This window comes from Trachemys scripta, chromosome 7 (genome assembly GCF_013100865.1).
Source record: "Trachemys scripta elegans isolate TJP31775 chromosome 7, CAS_Tse_1.0, whole genome shotgun sequence".
Lineage (NCBI taxonomy): Eukaryota > Metazoa > Chordata > Testudines > Emydidae > Trachemys > Trachemys scripta.
Genome location: NC_048304.1, coordinates 61571810 through 61587364, shown reverse-complemented (window position 1 = coordinate 61587364; position 15555 = coordinate 61571810). Strand labels below are relative to the sequence as shown.

The following is a 15555-nucleotide window of genomic DNA, read 5'->3' as shown; positions in this document are numbered from 1 at the left end:
AGCCATATTTTCCCTCTGGTTTGATTTCACTCAAAGGCCCGCAATTTTGAGGTCTGCTGAAAAGCCCAGTGACTCTTTGGCAGTGAGGCACAGAACAGCCCAGGATTCACCAGGGCCCGGCTGCCACCTTGCCCTAAAATGTGCTACGTCATAGACAAGGTAGAATAATATGTTTTTCAACACTACTCATGAAAAACCATATATTGTAGAAAAGGTCAGATCCTGAAAGACGGATATATATCAATATCAGGGACATCAAAATGTGTCCCAAGGGACTGGAAAGCACAGCCAGTCTTGTTTCACCACAGAGTATGATGATGTCACCATTAAATGCTGATTACTGGGCACAAGGGTTCATTTTCTTCTTTTTTCCATTTTTAAAAACAAACCCAGCATTTTAATCACTTTATTGCAAAAATAACTGAAGTCCACAACAGGCAGTGGCCATCTTTGGAAACTTGAGCTTAAAGCAATTGCTCAGCATCACAGCGGGTGTGGGATCGGGCCAAAATGCAGATCTCTGATGCCTCAACTACAAAGCCAGCCTGCATAGCCGACCGTATGTGACCATGAATGTGGAGACAGGATCAACCATGCTGCGAGGCTCACAGTGGTTTGGGGTGGGGGAGGTGCAGGCACAGCCCCATTTCACAGAGAGCTTTTACCTACTGCTACACGGCCATGCAAGGCAGAGACCTGGGTGCTATTCCTGTTTCTGCCTGAAGTGACTTTGTACCAGTTCAAATCCTCAATTACCTGAGCTGTAGAGCTAACAGGTCTGCCTGTCCGTCTATCCCATACTCATCACCTTGGAATCCAGAGATTGTATTTTCTCCAATTTAGAAACGTGGGCAACACATTCTGTAACTCCTTTGAACATTGATTCTTACTTCTAAAGAATATAGTGACCATTTTAATTACACCAATTAAATGATTGAAAAATAATGCTAAATTAAACTAAGAGCTCCTTCAGGTAGTGAATTACCTTTCCCAGCTGCAGCACTGGAATGATGTAGTTTTGGGAGGGCGGAGGGAGTGGGTGAGGGGGCTGCGTAAATTTCTGATTATTTTTTAAATTTCTTTTTAAAAGAGGGGAAAAGGGGAAATTAAAATGGATTCTGCTCCAACCCCCTGTCTGGGTCTTTGACTCATCCTGCGCGGCACATGGTCACACAGCTCAGCCACCAGCAGGAAAGATTCGTTCATTTATCCTGCACCCAGCTCCTAAATGACTCTTTGGGCAGAGATCAATAGGGAAGTTCCAACCCCACTGACAAATTTTCCAGGTTCTGGAATGGTCTCATGCAGCTGTTAATGTATGTATGTATCAGGTGAGGCATTTCCAGCAGAGAGGGAAGTATTAATGCCATTCTACAAGGCACTGGTGAGCTCTCATCTGGAATCCTGTGTACAGTTCGGGTCAGCCACATTCAAGACAGACGAATCCACACTGGAACAGGTGCAGAGTCGAGCTAATAGGATGATCAGGGGAACAAAGGGCCTGTCTTATGAGAGGAGAGGAGATTGCAAGAACTTGGCTTGTTGAGCCTAGCAAAATGCAGGCTGCGAGAGATTCTGACTACTCTCTACAAATCCATTGGGGCAAACACCAGAGTTTCTGAAGCTAAAGGACAGTGTGGGCACAAGAACAAATAGGGATATACTGGCCATGAACAAATTGCGGCTGGAAATGAGAAGAAGGTTTCTAACCATCAGAGGGTGAGGTTCAGGAACAGCCACCCAATAGGAGCAGTGAGGGCAAGAAACCAAACTCATTTGAGGCTGGAGCCCCTTCCAGCTCTTTGTCCTATATTCTAATATCCCCCAAGCTTTGCGTGGAACAGCCCCATCAGTTGTATGAACACGCTTAGCTGCTTTGTCCCAAACCTGGATGCAGAGTGCTCCCTGGAAGAGGGTACAACTGGGCTTGTGTGTTGCCATGCAGAGTATGACAGGGTGTCTCGATTGCTTCCTCATGCCTGCCTGGGGAAAAGCCCAAGTGGGTGTGTGCTTGGGACTGCTGTAAGCCCATCCGCACGGCTGAGTGCCCAGCTGTGAATCACAGGAGCAAACCCAGCCCTGTGCTGCTCACTCGCACTGTCAGTCCTCTCCCTTTCCAGCACATCCTGGCTCTGCCACCTCACATTCAGTAAGTGCTGTGAGCAATCGCAGCAGCCAAGGTGTGGTTGTGCCTTGGGGCGCTGCGAGGCCAGCTGGGAATCCCAGGTGCTTGGCAGACACTCCTGGCATGGAGCTACTGCTTTTATAAAAATGGATACTAACTGCCAATCCCCTGAAGCCCACAGAGCCTCAGCCTGAGGATTGTAACCCAGACATGATCGGGGCCCCATTGTGCCGGGCACTCTACAGTGCACTGGTCCCAGCCCCAGGAGCCTGCGATGAGGGGATGGGGAGAGGGAGGAGGTGCCATGGGAGTGGGACACCCTCACAGTCTGTTACACACACTGGGATATTGCTGCTCCTTCAGGTTCGCCTCTCATTCCTGTTGTGTCTGTAATTCCCCATCAGCCTGCCCCTCCCAAGAAGCCCTAAAACCACCAGGTGATGTCCAGGCTGGGACTAGCACCCAAGGGCGGTGGGGTGGGGAGGCCTGCGATTCTAAGCCCTCCTCATAGTCATGTAGCAGCTTCCCCCAAATGGCCTTTGGGCTGGGGTTTCTCAGCCCTGGGGTAGAAAGGAGAGTGAGCATTGGCCCACCTCTTTCTGGTTCAACACAAAGAGGGGCTTTCACCCTCAGAGAAGCTACTGCACCCTTCCACTGCTTCAGGTCAGGGGTGTCATACCTGGCCCAGGCATCGCTCAGGGCACATTGGTGAGAAAATGCAGTTGTGAGTGAACTAGAGCAGCAGAGAACAGAGAGCAGCTCTTTGGCCCTGTGCCCAGCCCCTCCCCAATACCCTCAGTATTCCCCTCCTGCCTAGAGAGGACATTGGCAGGGCCCTGTCAGCACCAGGACCTGCAGCTCCCTGTTTGGTGAGAGCACAGGGACTGATGGCACTGCAGGACGAGTACAAACAGCTGGGCCCTGCAGGGGGTTGGGAAGCATACCACACTCTCTGGGGGGTGCTCGCTTAGCAGGGAGGCCCATCAGAAGCTCCTGCTGTCAAACAAGGAGCGGACAGGACCTGCACCCACCCCACTCCTACAGTGTCTTCCTGAGCAGGCTGCTCAGTGACCAAGCACCCAGCAGGAGGCAGCAGATGAAGGCGGTGGGGGTGTAGGAAGGAAGAGCCCAGAGGGGCAGGCCAGGAGAGGTCTCCAAAGGGTGGGTGAAGGGGTGGTATTTCAGGGATTCGGGGCATACAGCTTCCCACGCCTGTCACTGATCAGAACCCAGAGCAGGGGCTTCGTGAACAACATCAGCTTCCATATGATGGCCAGACAGTGACTCCTCTGGGCATGGGGCTGAGCTTCTCAGTGCAGGTCACCATGACAAAAACCACCAGGACAAATTGACCGAGGTCAGCAGCCTCGGCTGAAGGGCTAGGGTTGGATAGGCCATGGGGGAATGAACTGTTCTCTCCCGCAGGCCATAAGGGACAGGGGAAAGAGTGGGGACACTTGCCTGTCAGCACAGGACTCAGACAAGCACCTGGATATCTGGAGTCAGGCACAAGTATTAATGGCCAGTGGATTGGTATGGAGAGAGTCAAGCAACCATATTGATTCAGTCTGTCCATCCAGCTGTCCAATCAGCCTGTCGCTTGCTCCTCACCGTGGAATCTGGCTATTGAGTATCCCAGCGAATCAGAGGAACTGCCTGCCGTGGGGACTGAGCTCTGTGGGGGAACGGTACAGTAGCAGGAGTCTTACCCTTTCTGGAAGTATTTCTTCCCATTGCCTCTGTAGAACACAAAGCCTCCGATGATCAGCATGGCTACCAGTACCACCACTGTCAGCACGGCTGCAACAACCACGCTGCTTCCAGCTGTTGAGAGCCAGAGAGAGGGATCAGGGCAGGGGCTGTTCCCTTCACCAGGGCTAGGTGACTCAGGGGTTTGGTTTGGGGAATTCAGTCACCTATCCCAGCCCATCCCCTGGTGAGCAGGGCAGGGCCAGACTGTCCATTGTTTTCCAGGGCTTTGGCCAATCTAAACAGCTCCTGAAAGGAGCGCATTGCCCAGCCTATCAGACCTCACAGTCAGGACATTGCTACTGCCTGCAGCCCAGCTGTTTCCTCCAGCAGGTCCATCCCAAGCCCTGCCCTCCTGGCCCTAGTGAGCGCTGTACCTGATGCAATCTCCGAGAGCTTCCGCTCGCAGTAGGGTGCAGCCCAGCCGGGCTCACAGTGGCATTCCCGCTTGTGATTGCAGACCTGAAATCCAATATGGCAGGATTAGGGACCAGGCAGCAACTCTGACCTTCTGACCATGCTTTACAAGGGGAGGGTTTGGGCTCAATCCTGTAGCCTCTACCCAGGTCACACTCCCATCGGCTTCAGCAGCAGTTTGGCTTTACTGAGCAGGCAGCAGGATCGGGCCCCTTGTAACTGCTGCACATTTGCTCTGGCCTCAGGATCACGGCTGGTGAATTGTCATTACTGCACAGATACTGACAGCAAGAATCTGTTCTCCTGAAGCAGAGTATGAGTGACTCGCACTGGCATCACCCGGGAATCAGCCCAGACAGTGCCTGTCTGTCTGACATGCAACAGCGTGTGATGCTGCTGTGTCCCATTTGTTGCACTCAGCACCAGCATCTGGAACAGTCCAACTGCCCCATCTCAGCACCTGTGAGCAGCTCACAGATGTCCCACTCGGGCAGCGCCTCCCACAATCACAGCTGCTGGAGGAGAGGAAGTTCTGCTGAACTCATTGGCAGAAAATGTTCCCTCCCAACTTGGGCCAAATTGCTCCCTGAACCAAAGTGCCCAGCGACAGGCAGGGCACCACGCCATGGGAATGTGGTTTGATCCGTTCCTTCAGGGTGGACATGCTGAGAAAAGCGAAGTGCTGCGGGAGCTCTCTCGGGGACGAGGGCCCTGTTACCACACAGTGACCACACAGCCCAGCCATGGGTGGCCTGTGACCATGTGCTCTGAGGGAGGCAATGCTGTGATAGTGCGACATGAAAAGAGACATCATGACTGGCGTAGACAGACATAGCAAATGGACCCTGTGGGTCTTGGGAACATGCCAGGTTGCTGGCTGAAAGGCTGCATTTGCCAGCAGATCACAGGAGCAGACATCAGCACCGAGGTACTGCAGACTAAGGGCGGGACGTGCGGTGCTGCAGGATGGGGAGAGCTGCTCTAACATCAGACGCAGAATGGGGTGTGGACAGATAGAAAGGAAGGTCTGTGAAGCACCAAGAACCCATGTGAGAAGGTCCCAGGGGTCCAACAGTGCATGGCAGTGGCACAGAGTATGTTCATGTCTGCTGTGTGTGCTCACAGACACATGGGGTGTCTGGGCGAAGCCCTGTCAGGAACAATACTTAGCATCTTTCACCCACACACCTCCCAGCACTTTACAACACAATCAGTGCTCCGATATTACAGCTGGGGGATCTGAGGCACAGTCGCTCCTGTACAGTCAGAGGACACCCAGGGGATCGTGGCCACACCAGCACCTCTGTGTGATGCCGTGACCTTTCCATGGCCTGAACCTACCCCATGACCATTGCACTTTGCAGAGCAGTTTTTGGCACCGTAAATCAGGAGGTCCTGGCAGCGCCCGGCATAGCAGACCTGGAATGAGAAGGTATAATGCTTTTAGTATCGTTTATACGGCATCACCCATCCTGCACTCACAGCCACACATCAGCCTCAGCACAGACAGCAACTCAGCAGCTGTGTTACCTCCTTGCTGCTGACCTTTCCCCCTCTCCAGCAGGTCCCATGGCAAACCCATCCTTCCCCAGCACCCGCAAAGCAAAGCAAACATCACCAGCCCAGCGGACAAGAATAGCAACAGCGGGCGCAGGGTACTCACCATTTCCTCCCCACACTTGGTGCCCGTTGGCACCAGCACAAGATTTGCCACCATGTCACTTTCTTCCTTGACAGTGATAGCTACTTTGCAGGTCACCCTTCCGAGAGACAGGGAGTAGACGCCACCCCCTCCAATGGGGTTCCTGTTCCCACTCAGGCAATGCAGCGTGCCACACTTAACGTCTCTGCAGGAAAAGTAAATGGCAGGAGTGAGCGTGCTTGGGTCTCATCTCACCTTAGCTTTGGCATGGCCCCAAAGCCTCGCACCCCACAGCCTGTGCCAATGTGGGACAGCTCCTCTGCCTTTGCCTGGAGGGTGGGCTCAGTGCTAGCAAAAGATCCTGTCTCAGCAGCCCTTGCAGATGTCTGGGCCCAGCAGAGCGCCCCCACCCACCTAGGGGCCTCAGCTCTGACCTGCACGAAACCATCTCTAGGGGGAGAGGGGAGCTCAGTGTCTGACCAGTTGTGAGGGCAGGGGTGTGAGCAGGCCCAGCTCAGCAGTTTTTGGACAGACATCACCAATTCCTGTTGCATACACCACCAAAGAGCCGCCTAACAGTTCAGGTCAGCACTGATGCATCGCACTGGGGCTGGCCTCGTAGTAGTGAAGGGCTCCTCCCTCCCTCTCTCCTTCTGGACCCCACACACTTGGCCAGGCTCCATGGCCGGATGCTGGGAGCCAGTAGGGCAGCTCCAAGCTGTGCAGCTTGCACTACACTGCCAGGATCCTAGCAGGAATTACTGTAAAATGTCCATGTCAGAGACCAGCAGGGGCCCAGAGTAACATCGCTGCCTGAAGCCTGAGCTCTGTGGGAATATCAAAGTAATCTGCCTCCACTGACCCATGAAACTGACTAACCTTCTCCTCCCAAAAAAAGAGCACAGAGTTGCAGAGAATGGATTCTTCAAAGAAATCTGAAGCTTTACATAGATACCTCGCTAAGAAGGGTGTTTCCAGCTTGCAGCATGGAGAGACATCTCAGATTCCAAGTGAATACTTGGCAGCCAAGCCAGGGCTGGGAAAAAACAAATGGCCACCAAACTGGACATTCTGGAGATGATCTCTTGAGTTTGAGGCCATGAGATAGGACCAAGAGTCTAGCAGTAAAGAAGGAAGTTACTGATTTGGAAGAGAAAGTCACTGTGCTAGAGACTGGCCTCAGAGAGACAGAGCTGTATGGCACGGATGGAGCAGAGAGAGAGAGAGAGAGAGAAAGATGCAGCTTAAACTTCATGATTCAGAAAACAGAGGGAGACGGAACACAAGAATTAAGGGACTGCCTGAAAACACTGAAGGAGGAAATCCAATCTGGCATGTAAAAACAGTGATTGAGGAATTGTTAAATCTGAGCTCTCTGAGAGAGGTGCCAGTGGAGAGAGCACATAGAGTGCTGCTCCTCCCCTCCGCCCCTCCAGCTAGGCCTTCCAATAGACCCAGAGACCTAACTGTGAAATGTCATGGTTATCATCAGAAAAAATTAATTAACAAAAAAGCCAGAGAGCATTCAGAACTCATTCTCAAAGGCTACACGCTGCAATTTTCCACAATCTCTCTGCCCTAACTTAAAAAAAGAGGAGTTGGGGAAAATTACATCAGGACTCAGAAGGGCAGAAATCCACGACAACTGGGGACTCCCACTCATACTCTCTTTCACCTTGCTTTGTCTACACTACAGACCTTACAGCGGCAGAGTGCTGCACACAGGCAGCAACATGAAGTGGGAGGACAAGGAAGAAGAGAAGAATGGCTAGTCCTACAAGAAGAGGAGAAGAGTCAATGGAGATTTGGAGCTCCAGGAGGATACAGAATGACTCGCAGAAGCCTCTGCTACAGGCAGTAGCGTAGCTAGGGGGGAAGCGACTGCTCCCCCACTGAGCCCAAGTGGCGCCTTGTCAATTTCTTGGTGCCTTTTTACTCACCCAGGGGAGTGATAAAAAAAAAAAAAGGCACCACCCATTGCGGCGCTTTTATTTTACTCACCCGGCGGCGCTCCGGGTCTTCGGCAGCACTTCGGCGGCAGGACCTTCACTCGCCGCGGGTCTTGGGCGGCATTTCGGCGGCGGGACCTTTAGTGCCACCGAAGACACCCGGAGCGAGTGAAGGGCCCGCCGCCAAATACCCGGAGCGCTGCTGGGTGAGTAAAAGCGCCGCAGCGGGTGGTGCCTTTTTTTTTTTATTGCTCCCCCTGTTCCCTCCACCTGGCTACACCTCTGTCCACAGGACCAGTTCACAGTGACTCTGCCCCCTCTCCACAGAGATCCTCTCCCGAATGGGACCAGTTCACAATGACTCCACCTTCACCCCACAGAGATCCCCTCCCCCTCAGGACTGGCTCACAGTGACAATGCCTCCTCCCAGTGGAGATTCCCTGTCGCTCCGGACCAGCTCTCAATGACTCCAGTCCCACGCACAGACTCACACACGCTTGGCACTGGGTGCTTCAGTTCCTTACTTTGGGCTGCAGGGCCTCTTCCCGTTCTCTGTCAGGCAATGCAGGTCCTTCTGGCGGCCATTGTGCTCAAAGCAGATATCAGGGGCCACCTGGGCCTCTGCAGGGACACAGAGAAGAGCTGACACTGGAGTTTCACAAAGGCAAGCTAACCTGAGCCTGTGTGAGCAGCAACACACCTCATGGGGTGACACCTCTCCCCACCTTTCCCCCCACACCAGGCATGTCGAAAACTTCCTCCACCACCCTCTTCCTTTGGCAGGTGACTCTGGGGCTCCCCAGTTCCCTCCACTCCACTGGGTACCTCCTAACCCACATCACCCTTCTGTCAGGAACTAGTGATAAAATAATGCCCGTCCCTAGTGCCTTCCGTCCAAGATCTCAAAGCTCTTTATAAACATTAAGGCCAATATTTTCAGAAGCAGCCATAGAATCCGGGAACCTCCGATCTCAGGTGCCTGACTTAAGGTACTTTGAAGCCCCCAAACTTAGTGGCCAGGGTGGTTGATTTAGCATCACCAATCCCTCCTGTCCTGCACACAGTGAAGTGGGGAAACTGAGTCACAGAGAGGCCAAGGCCAAACTAGTCAGGCCTGGGCCCATCTGTAGCTTCCTAAATTAGTGGCCTAAAGTTCAGAGTGCAAGCCACTGCCCTCAACTTTGTTGGGTTACAGCAACTAGCCTGCCAAGTACCATGCACACTACTGGGATGAGTGGGTGAATGTCCCATGAGAGCATTGAAGGAGACCTGGGCCCCCAGTCTATGTGATGCAGCCTCAGCAATGGATGCACACAGAACTGCACTGGCATGAGCTTGCCTTGTGAGCATGGAGCTGAAAGAGCGCATGCAAAGAGCCATGTTACCTGCGCCCCAGAGCGTACGGCAGTGCTCGCTGTGCAAGGGGCACACCCCGTTGTAACAGTAGCCACTCCCATACTGGCATGGCACACCATTCTCTTGGAAGACGTCCTCCGGGCACTCCGCTGAGAGGCCAGTGCAATGCTCGGGCAGATCACAGCTGTTCTTACTGGCACGACACAACACACCAGCAGCCTTCACCTTAGCAAACACAAACACAGTCCCCAAGGAATGGGGGGGAGGGAGGACAGAAGGTGTCAGTGAGTGCCCATCAGTCAGGTTGCACCCTAGCCTTCCGCATTCCCTGGCTGGCTTGCTGATCTGGCAGAGTGAAAAGGGCTTATCCTGGTCCCACTGAAGTCAAGGCCAATTGGAGCTCTGGTATAGACTTCAGTGTAGAGTCTGACCCATAGTCAGGAAACTACCTGGGGTTGGAACATAACTTTGGGGAGTTGTGCTAAGCCCTACCCTGCAGTCTTCAACATCAGGTGGTCATGGGTGAATACTGCTGGCACCAGGAAAGTGAAAACACATCCTTAGCATGTGAGCTGGGCCTGGAGACATTCAACCACTTGTAATGTGACCCTTCCTCAGTGACTCACACCCAACCTGTTCGCCTTAACAATTTGTACAATGTTATCTGGAAGCAACTGCATTCAACTACCTTTTCTTAACCACAGAGTCACAGCTGTTAATGCCAGACAGGACCATTATGATCATCTAGTGTGACTTCCTGAATAATAGGAATGGCCACCAGTGATTCCTGTTTCAGAACCATAGCTTGTGGTTCAGCTAGAGGATGTCTCGAACTAAGACATTCTGTACTGATTTTAAAGACTACAAATGATGGAGCATCTACCACGTTCCTACGTCAGCTGTTCCAATGGTTAATTACCCTCCCTGTTAAAAAACTGAGCTTTATGTCTAGTCTGAATTTGTTTTTAGCTTCAGCTTCCAGTCACTGGATCTCATTCTGCCTTTGTCTGCTAAACTAAAGCTCCCTCTGCAAAAGTCTTTTCCCCATGTAGTTACTAATAGACTGTGATCAAGTCACTTCTTAACCTTTTCTTGGGTAAATTAAATAAATTGAGCTTCCTAAGTCCTTCCCTGGCCGGCAGGTTTTCCAGAACTCAAATCATTGTTGCGGCTCTTTTCTGAACCCCTTTCAATTTTTCAATACCCTTTCTGAAGTGTGGACATCAGAACTGGACGCAGGATACATTCATGCCATATGCAGAGAGAACACCATCTCCTTGCCACTGCTCAATATTCCCCTGCTTATACAGCCAATGATCACATTCGCCCCCTTAGGGTATGTCTACACAGTAGGTGTGATTTCCAGCCCAGGCAGACATATGCATGCTAGCTCTGCTCAAGCTAGTGCGCTAAAAACAGAATTGTGGCTCTGGCAGCACAGGTGGTGGGTCAGGCTAGAAGCCAGAGTATGTACCCCTGGGGTCAGACAGGATTGTACCCCGGTGGCTAGCCAGAGCTGCTGCCTGGTCACACAGCTATTTTTAGCACGTGAGCTCATCTATCCACTTGGGCTGGGAATTATACCTCCCAGCTCCTGTGCAGACATACCCCTAGGTACAGCATCACACTGACAGCTCATGTTCAGCTGGTTCCTATCATGACTCTAAGTCCCCTTTTTAGCCCTTGCTTTTCAAAAAGCAGCCCCCCAGGCTGTAAGTGTAGCCTACATTCAGTCAGTCAGTCAGTTTTTAATCCATTTAATTAGGGCTACAATGCTATTGACTGGCAGCCTTTGGGACCCCTGGGACAAAGACCTTGACTCAGAGAGCTGTATGGTTGCTTTGGTGTAGCCAGGGGTTATCTGAGAAGCCAGACATGTTTGTTCACATCTGTGAGCATCCCAGTGGCTTCATAGCTTTCTACTCAATAACCTGGCAGTAGCATGTGCGTGTCGGGCTTACTTAAACTCTTCCCTTGAGGAGAAATATGCGGACCATAAAGCCAGGAAATATCACATTCATGCACCTATGTGCTGGGCACTTTAGCAGGGCTGGGGAATTGGCCTCGTTTCATTTCTTTGGGCCCTTTTCCCCAGTTGTCAATCAGCCAGACTCCCGCAAGGCAGCTCCTAGCAGACATCGTCTGGAGACTGATTTTACCTTACACTGTTGGCAGCATTCTCCCTGAGCACATTCTGCTCCGTCACTTAGTCGGCAGGTGGTGGCGTTGCAGCAGGGATCCCTGCATTCCTAACAACAAACACAATACACGTGGGTTGGGGAGCGGATACACTGGGGATGGGAGCAATGAGTCACCTGGAGAACCTCCTAAAATCAGCAACCCTTTGAACATCACCAAGGGGGGCTCCTGCAAAAGGGCTGTGTACGTCTCCTGTTGTGTGGCACCACCGGGGGATGTAGGCAGAAATGGCACTATTTTCTCCTGTGAGTACACTGTGAAGTTACATGTATGGCACATTCCTACCCACACAGGAATCTGTTACTAGCTTCTGACTACGGACATAGTTATTATAATCATCCTTAGCTCTTCTATAGCATGCTTTATCTATGGGTCCCAAAGCACTATACAATGAAGGGGAAGTATTGTTATCCCCATGTTACAGAAAAGATGTCAGAATAGCAGGCCAGCACCCTCCCAGGAAGACACAACCAGTAACAGGGCAGGAGCAGCTGGGAATAGATAAACAGCAGGATAACATCCTTCTGTGAGCACCAGGAGAACAAAACGTCTGCCTATTGATCCTTGGATGACTCTGTGCTGCTATATCTCTCTGGCTGACTTTCAGGTCAGGGATGAGAAAGACTGTGCTTTGCAGACTGGCTTCCCTGGAGTGATTTGCTTAATTGACTAGTTCAAAAATCTAAATCCAAACCTGGACACAAGATTACAAACTAAACACCATGGGAAGGTGTGAAACGCCACTTCTTCTATACTGCTTGCTAGAGAGGGCAGGGCTCCGGCAGCATAGAGGGTATATTGCCAAACCCTCTGCCTTCTGGACGGAAAGGGTGCATTAAGAAGGATGTGAGTCACAGGAGAGAGATTTCAGAGTGGTACTGTGTTAGTCTGTATCAGCAGAAAGAACAAGGAGTACCTGTGGCAGCTTAGAGACTAACAAATTTGTTAGTCTCTAAGCTGCCACAGGTACTCCTCGTTCTTTTTACAGGAGAGAGAGAGAGAGAAGACAGGCGTAGCCTGGAGAGGTTTCTGCAGTCACTGCTCCTTGACCAAATTCCTGGCATTAATCAGAAAGATACCAAAGATCTGCAGAAGATTTGGGCAGCTGCTGAAAATAGGCAGCTAAGGAGGAAGTGCTAGAGGGAACTTCTCCTTTATCTACCAGAGTGTGCAGCAAGGGTTCTTACCACAGAGCCTCTGCACTGGTGGGAATGGACAGAATACAGTCATTCTGAATAGTTGTTTTTGTTAACATGGGAAAAAACGTACAGGAGGGCTTGGCCTGAGACTGGCTGGAGACAACTCTAAGCGTTAATGCTGCAACTCCGGACAATGATCTGTGACTGACCGTGCTAAAATTCACGAACCTTGGGGCATTTCTGCACATTTTATAAATATCCAGCACCCACCCAAATGCACATGAATAGCAAATAATAAGAGCCCACATACAACAGCAACCAAAACTCGACACTTCTACTTGTGAAGAGATTAAGGAACCAGTTTATTGGACCAATTCTAGTTCCATACAGAAAGCAGATCTGTGCTTTAAAGGGGACCCGCAAAGGAAAAGAAAGTGGATATGTACCCTTCATGGCTTCCTGGGGCTGGAACTCACATTTTCTGTACCAAATTAACGATATGCAGTTAAATCCGTGCAATGCCTTGTAAGTTATACTAGTATGAAATGCCTTATACCAGTATCGCTTTTTCTTGGTTATGGAAATAAACGATTCTGCTGTAATGGTGTAATGAGGCAGAGTGGCCTCATTTCGAGACAGAGGGGGGTTAACTCACCCTGCTGGGCTCAGCTAACTGTGCACCATCCCCTTCACAGGAAGTGCAGGGGTGAAACAGGCAGTATAAGAGTAGGGTCCTGCAGCTCTGCTGGAGCCAGACCAGGGAAAGAGCCAGAAGTCCTTCCCAGGGAGCTGAACCGCCAGCGGAGCCCATGATAGGCTGTGGTGGGCGACAACTCTCTGGAGCCAGTTTGGAGAGGAGGCAAACCACTGTCCCGGGAGACTGAGAAACCCGAAGAGGGAGTGGAGAGCGAGCTGCTCAGCATGGAGCTGGGAACCAGCTCCTAGCAGCTGCGGCACTGCCCCACCAGACACCGGTAGGAAGAAGCCCAGGGAAATGAGACATGGGTCCTGTTGTGTCACCAGGAGGCGAGGCAGTGACCCCATGTTTCCCTGCCAACCCCGCAATAGGACCACCCGTTGCTTCTAGGGCCCTGGATTGGGACCTGGTGGAGCAGGGTGGACCTGGGTCCTGCTAACGCCAGCCCTGCACTCGGGGCTGGTTGAGCGCTAGCCCTTAGGCCAGGAGGCCTGAGTTATAGACTGTTTGCCTGCTCAGTCCTCATCCAGGAGGTCTGGCCTATTACTTGCTCTGTTGCCCAGCCGCCAGCCGGTATACATGACAGACCAACCCAGCGTGAGCGCTGATTCCCTGATGCCCTTGAAGGGGGCGCCCTGGTCCTGAGATGCAGTAAGCATAGAAATGGGAATAAGTGAGACTGCTACATGCACCTTCATACCACCTGTGATGGGGTGTTCACCACACCCCTGAGCGGAAGGGGTAAATGGAGGCCAGATGTCCCTCCCTCCCTCTCTCCCTCTCCAGTCATTTGAGGGTGAGGGATTTTCATGCCAAAATAAAACCCAACAAAATGCTGGCCCTAACCCAGCACTGGCAGATCCTTCCTTGCCTGGCCTCTGCCTGTGTGTCCGAACCCTTCCTCTACTCTCTGTCATCTGCTCTGGTCAGACTATGAGCTGTTTGGGACAGGGACTGTCCCTCACTAGGTGTATGCACAGTGCCTGGCACAGTGAGACTCTGATCTTGGTTGAGGCCTTCAGGCACTTCTGTAATATACATAGTAAGAATCATATGCTCCATGTCACCCAGAAAGTCCTCAAACACAACTAGGGAAGCCAGATTTGCCATGTGTGAAGCTGAAACAAGCAGAAGAAACCACTGTTTATTTAAAAAACAAACAAACAAACAAAAAAACCACAGCTTCTCTGGCCCTCTGTATCCAGCACAAAGAAGCAAAAACCACAAACCCAAGATGCAAAACATCTTTCACAAGTCACTTTTAAGTAGAAATATGTGCAACACCGAGTGAAGAACACAGGAAGGAAGCGTTATTCATCAGGCAACTACAGCAGCAGGGCTCTGGTCAGCTCATATGCAGCGACAGGGCATATGGGTTCCAGATCAAATCCACAGTTCTGCTGCCATGCTTCCCTTCCCTTATTTAAAATCTCCCAGTGGGAGTCAACATACCTTGGATGTCCCACAATCACACTGCTCCCCTCGCTCTACAAACTGGTTTCCACAGACAGGCACCCCATACAGCTCATCAGCCTTGGGGATATTCAGTAAGCAGCTAGTCCGGGGATCACTTAGAAACTTCTGCAGGTCACTTATACTGCAGCTGCTGAAGTACTTTGGGTAAATCATGCTGGAGGGAAAGAAAAACAGGCATTATGGCAAACTGCACTTTCGGGGTAAAAGCTCCATTTTTACCAGCACTACCTGAACAACACCATCCACCCCTTCACATCTAAAACATCTGTAAGTCTAACCTTCCAAAAAACAAGCTGAAGAAGAAAATGTCTACGAGGACTCAATCTGCTCTCACTAAAGTTCATAAGAGAGCTACCATTGATTTCAATGGAAGTGAGTACCTTAACTATTGGGGCACTAGCATGATGTGTTCAATCCGAGCTCAATATGTACACTGGACAGTAATGCCCGATGCCCATGGCCATTCTCTTTGTGTTCTCCTTACCCAACACTAGCTGCCATAACGCATCCTCCATCGGTCTTTGGGGCCAAGCAGCTGCAGCCATCAACATCTTCATCATGAGACATTCCCAGGTTGTGTCCCATCTCATGAGCCACAGTTGAGGCAGCTCCTATAGGATTCAAACTGTGGTCCTATGCAACAACAAGAAGGGTGCAGGCTAGTGGATACCAAATGCTTCAATCCTATCTTTCTTAGGGTTTCTACCATGCCCATCACCATAGTTTCTTGCCTGGTTCAATGTCAAGATAAATGTAGGCTGCTAGGTAAGAGATTGAAGGCCAGGGCCAGTTAGACAGGCAGAACT

The 15555-nt window shown here is 51.3% G+C and overlaps 1 protein-coding gene across 3 annotated transcripts in view; it reads right to left on the bottom strand.

The window, feature by feature from the left end:
• ADAM8 (ADAM metallopeptidase domain 8) overlaps nt 1-15555 on the bottom strand; it is an 84016-nt gene that overhangs the window by 12201 nt on the left and 56260 nt on the right. For all 3 annotated transcript variants that reach the window (XM_034777324.1, XM_034777325.1, XM_034777326.1), the window contains exons 11-19: nt 15234-15382; nt 14726-14903; nt 11398-11487; nt 9268-9463; nt 8407-8503; nt 5955-6138; nt 5633-5710; nt 4252-4336; nt 3835-3949 (exon numbers count right to left, since the gene is read on the bottom strand). In XM_034777324.1, coding sequence (XP_034633215.1) covers nt 3835-3949; nt 4252-4336; nt 5633-5710; nt 5955-6138; nt 8407-8503; nt 9268-9463; nt 11398-11487; nt 14726-14903; nt 15234-15382 — 1172 coding nt within the window. The remainder of the gene's footprint in view (nt 1-3834; nt 3950-4251; nt 4337-5632; nt 5711-5954; nt 6139-8406; nt 8504-9267; nt 9464-11397; nt 11488-14725; nt 14904-15233; nt 15383-15555) is intronic.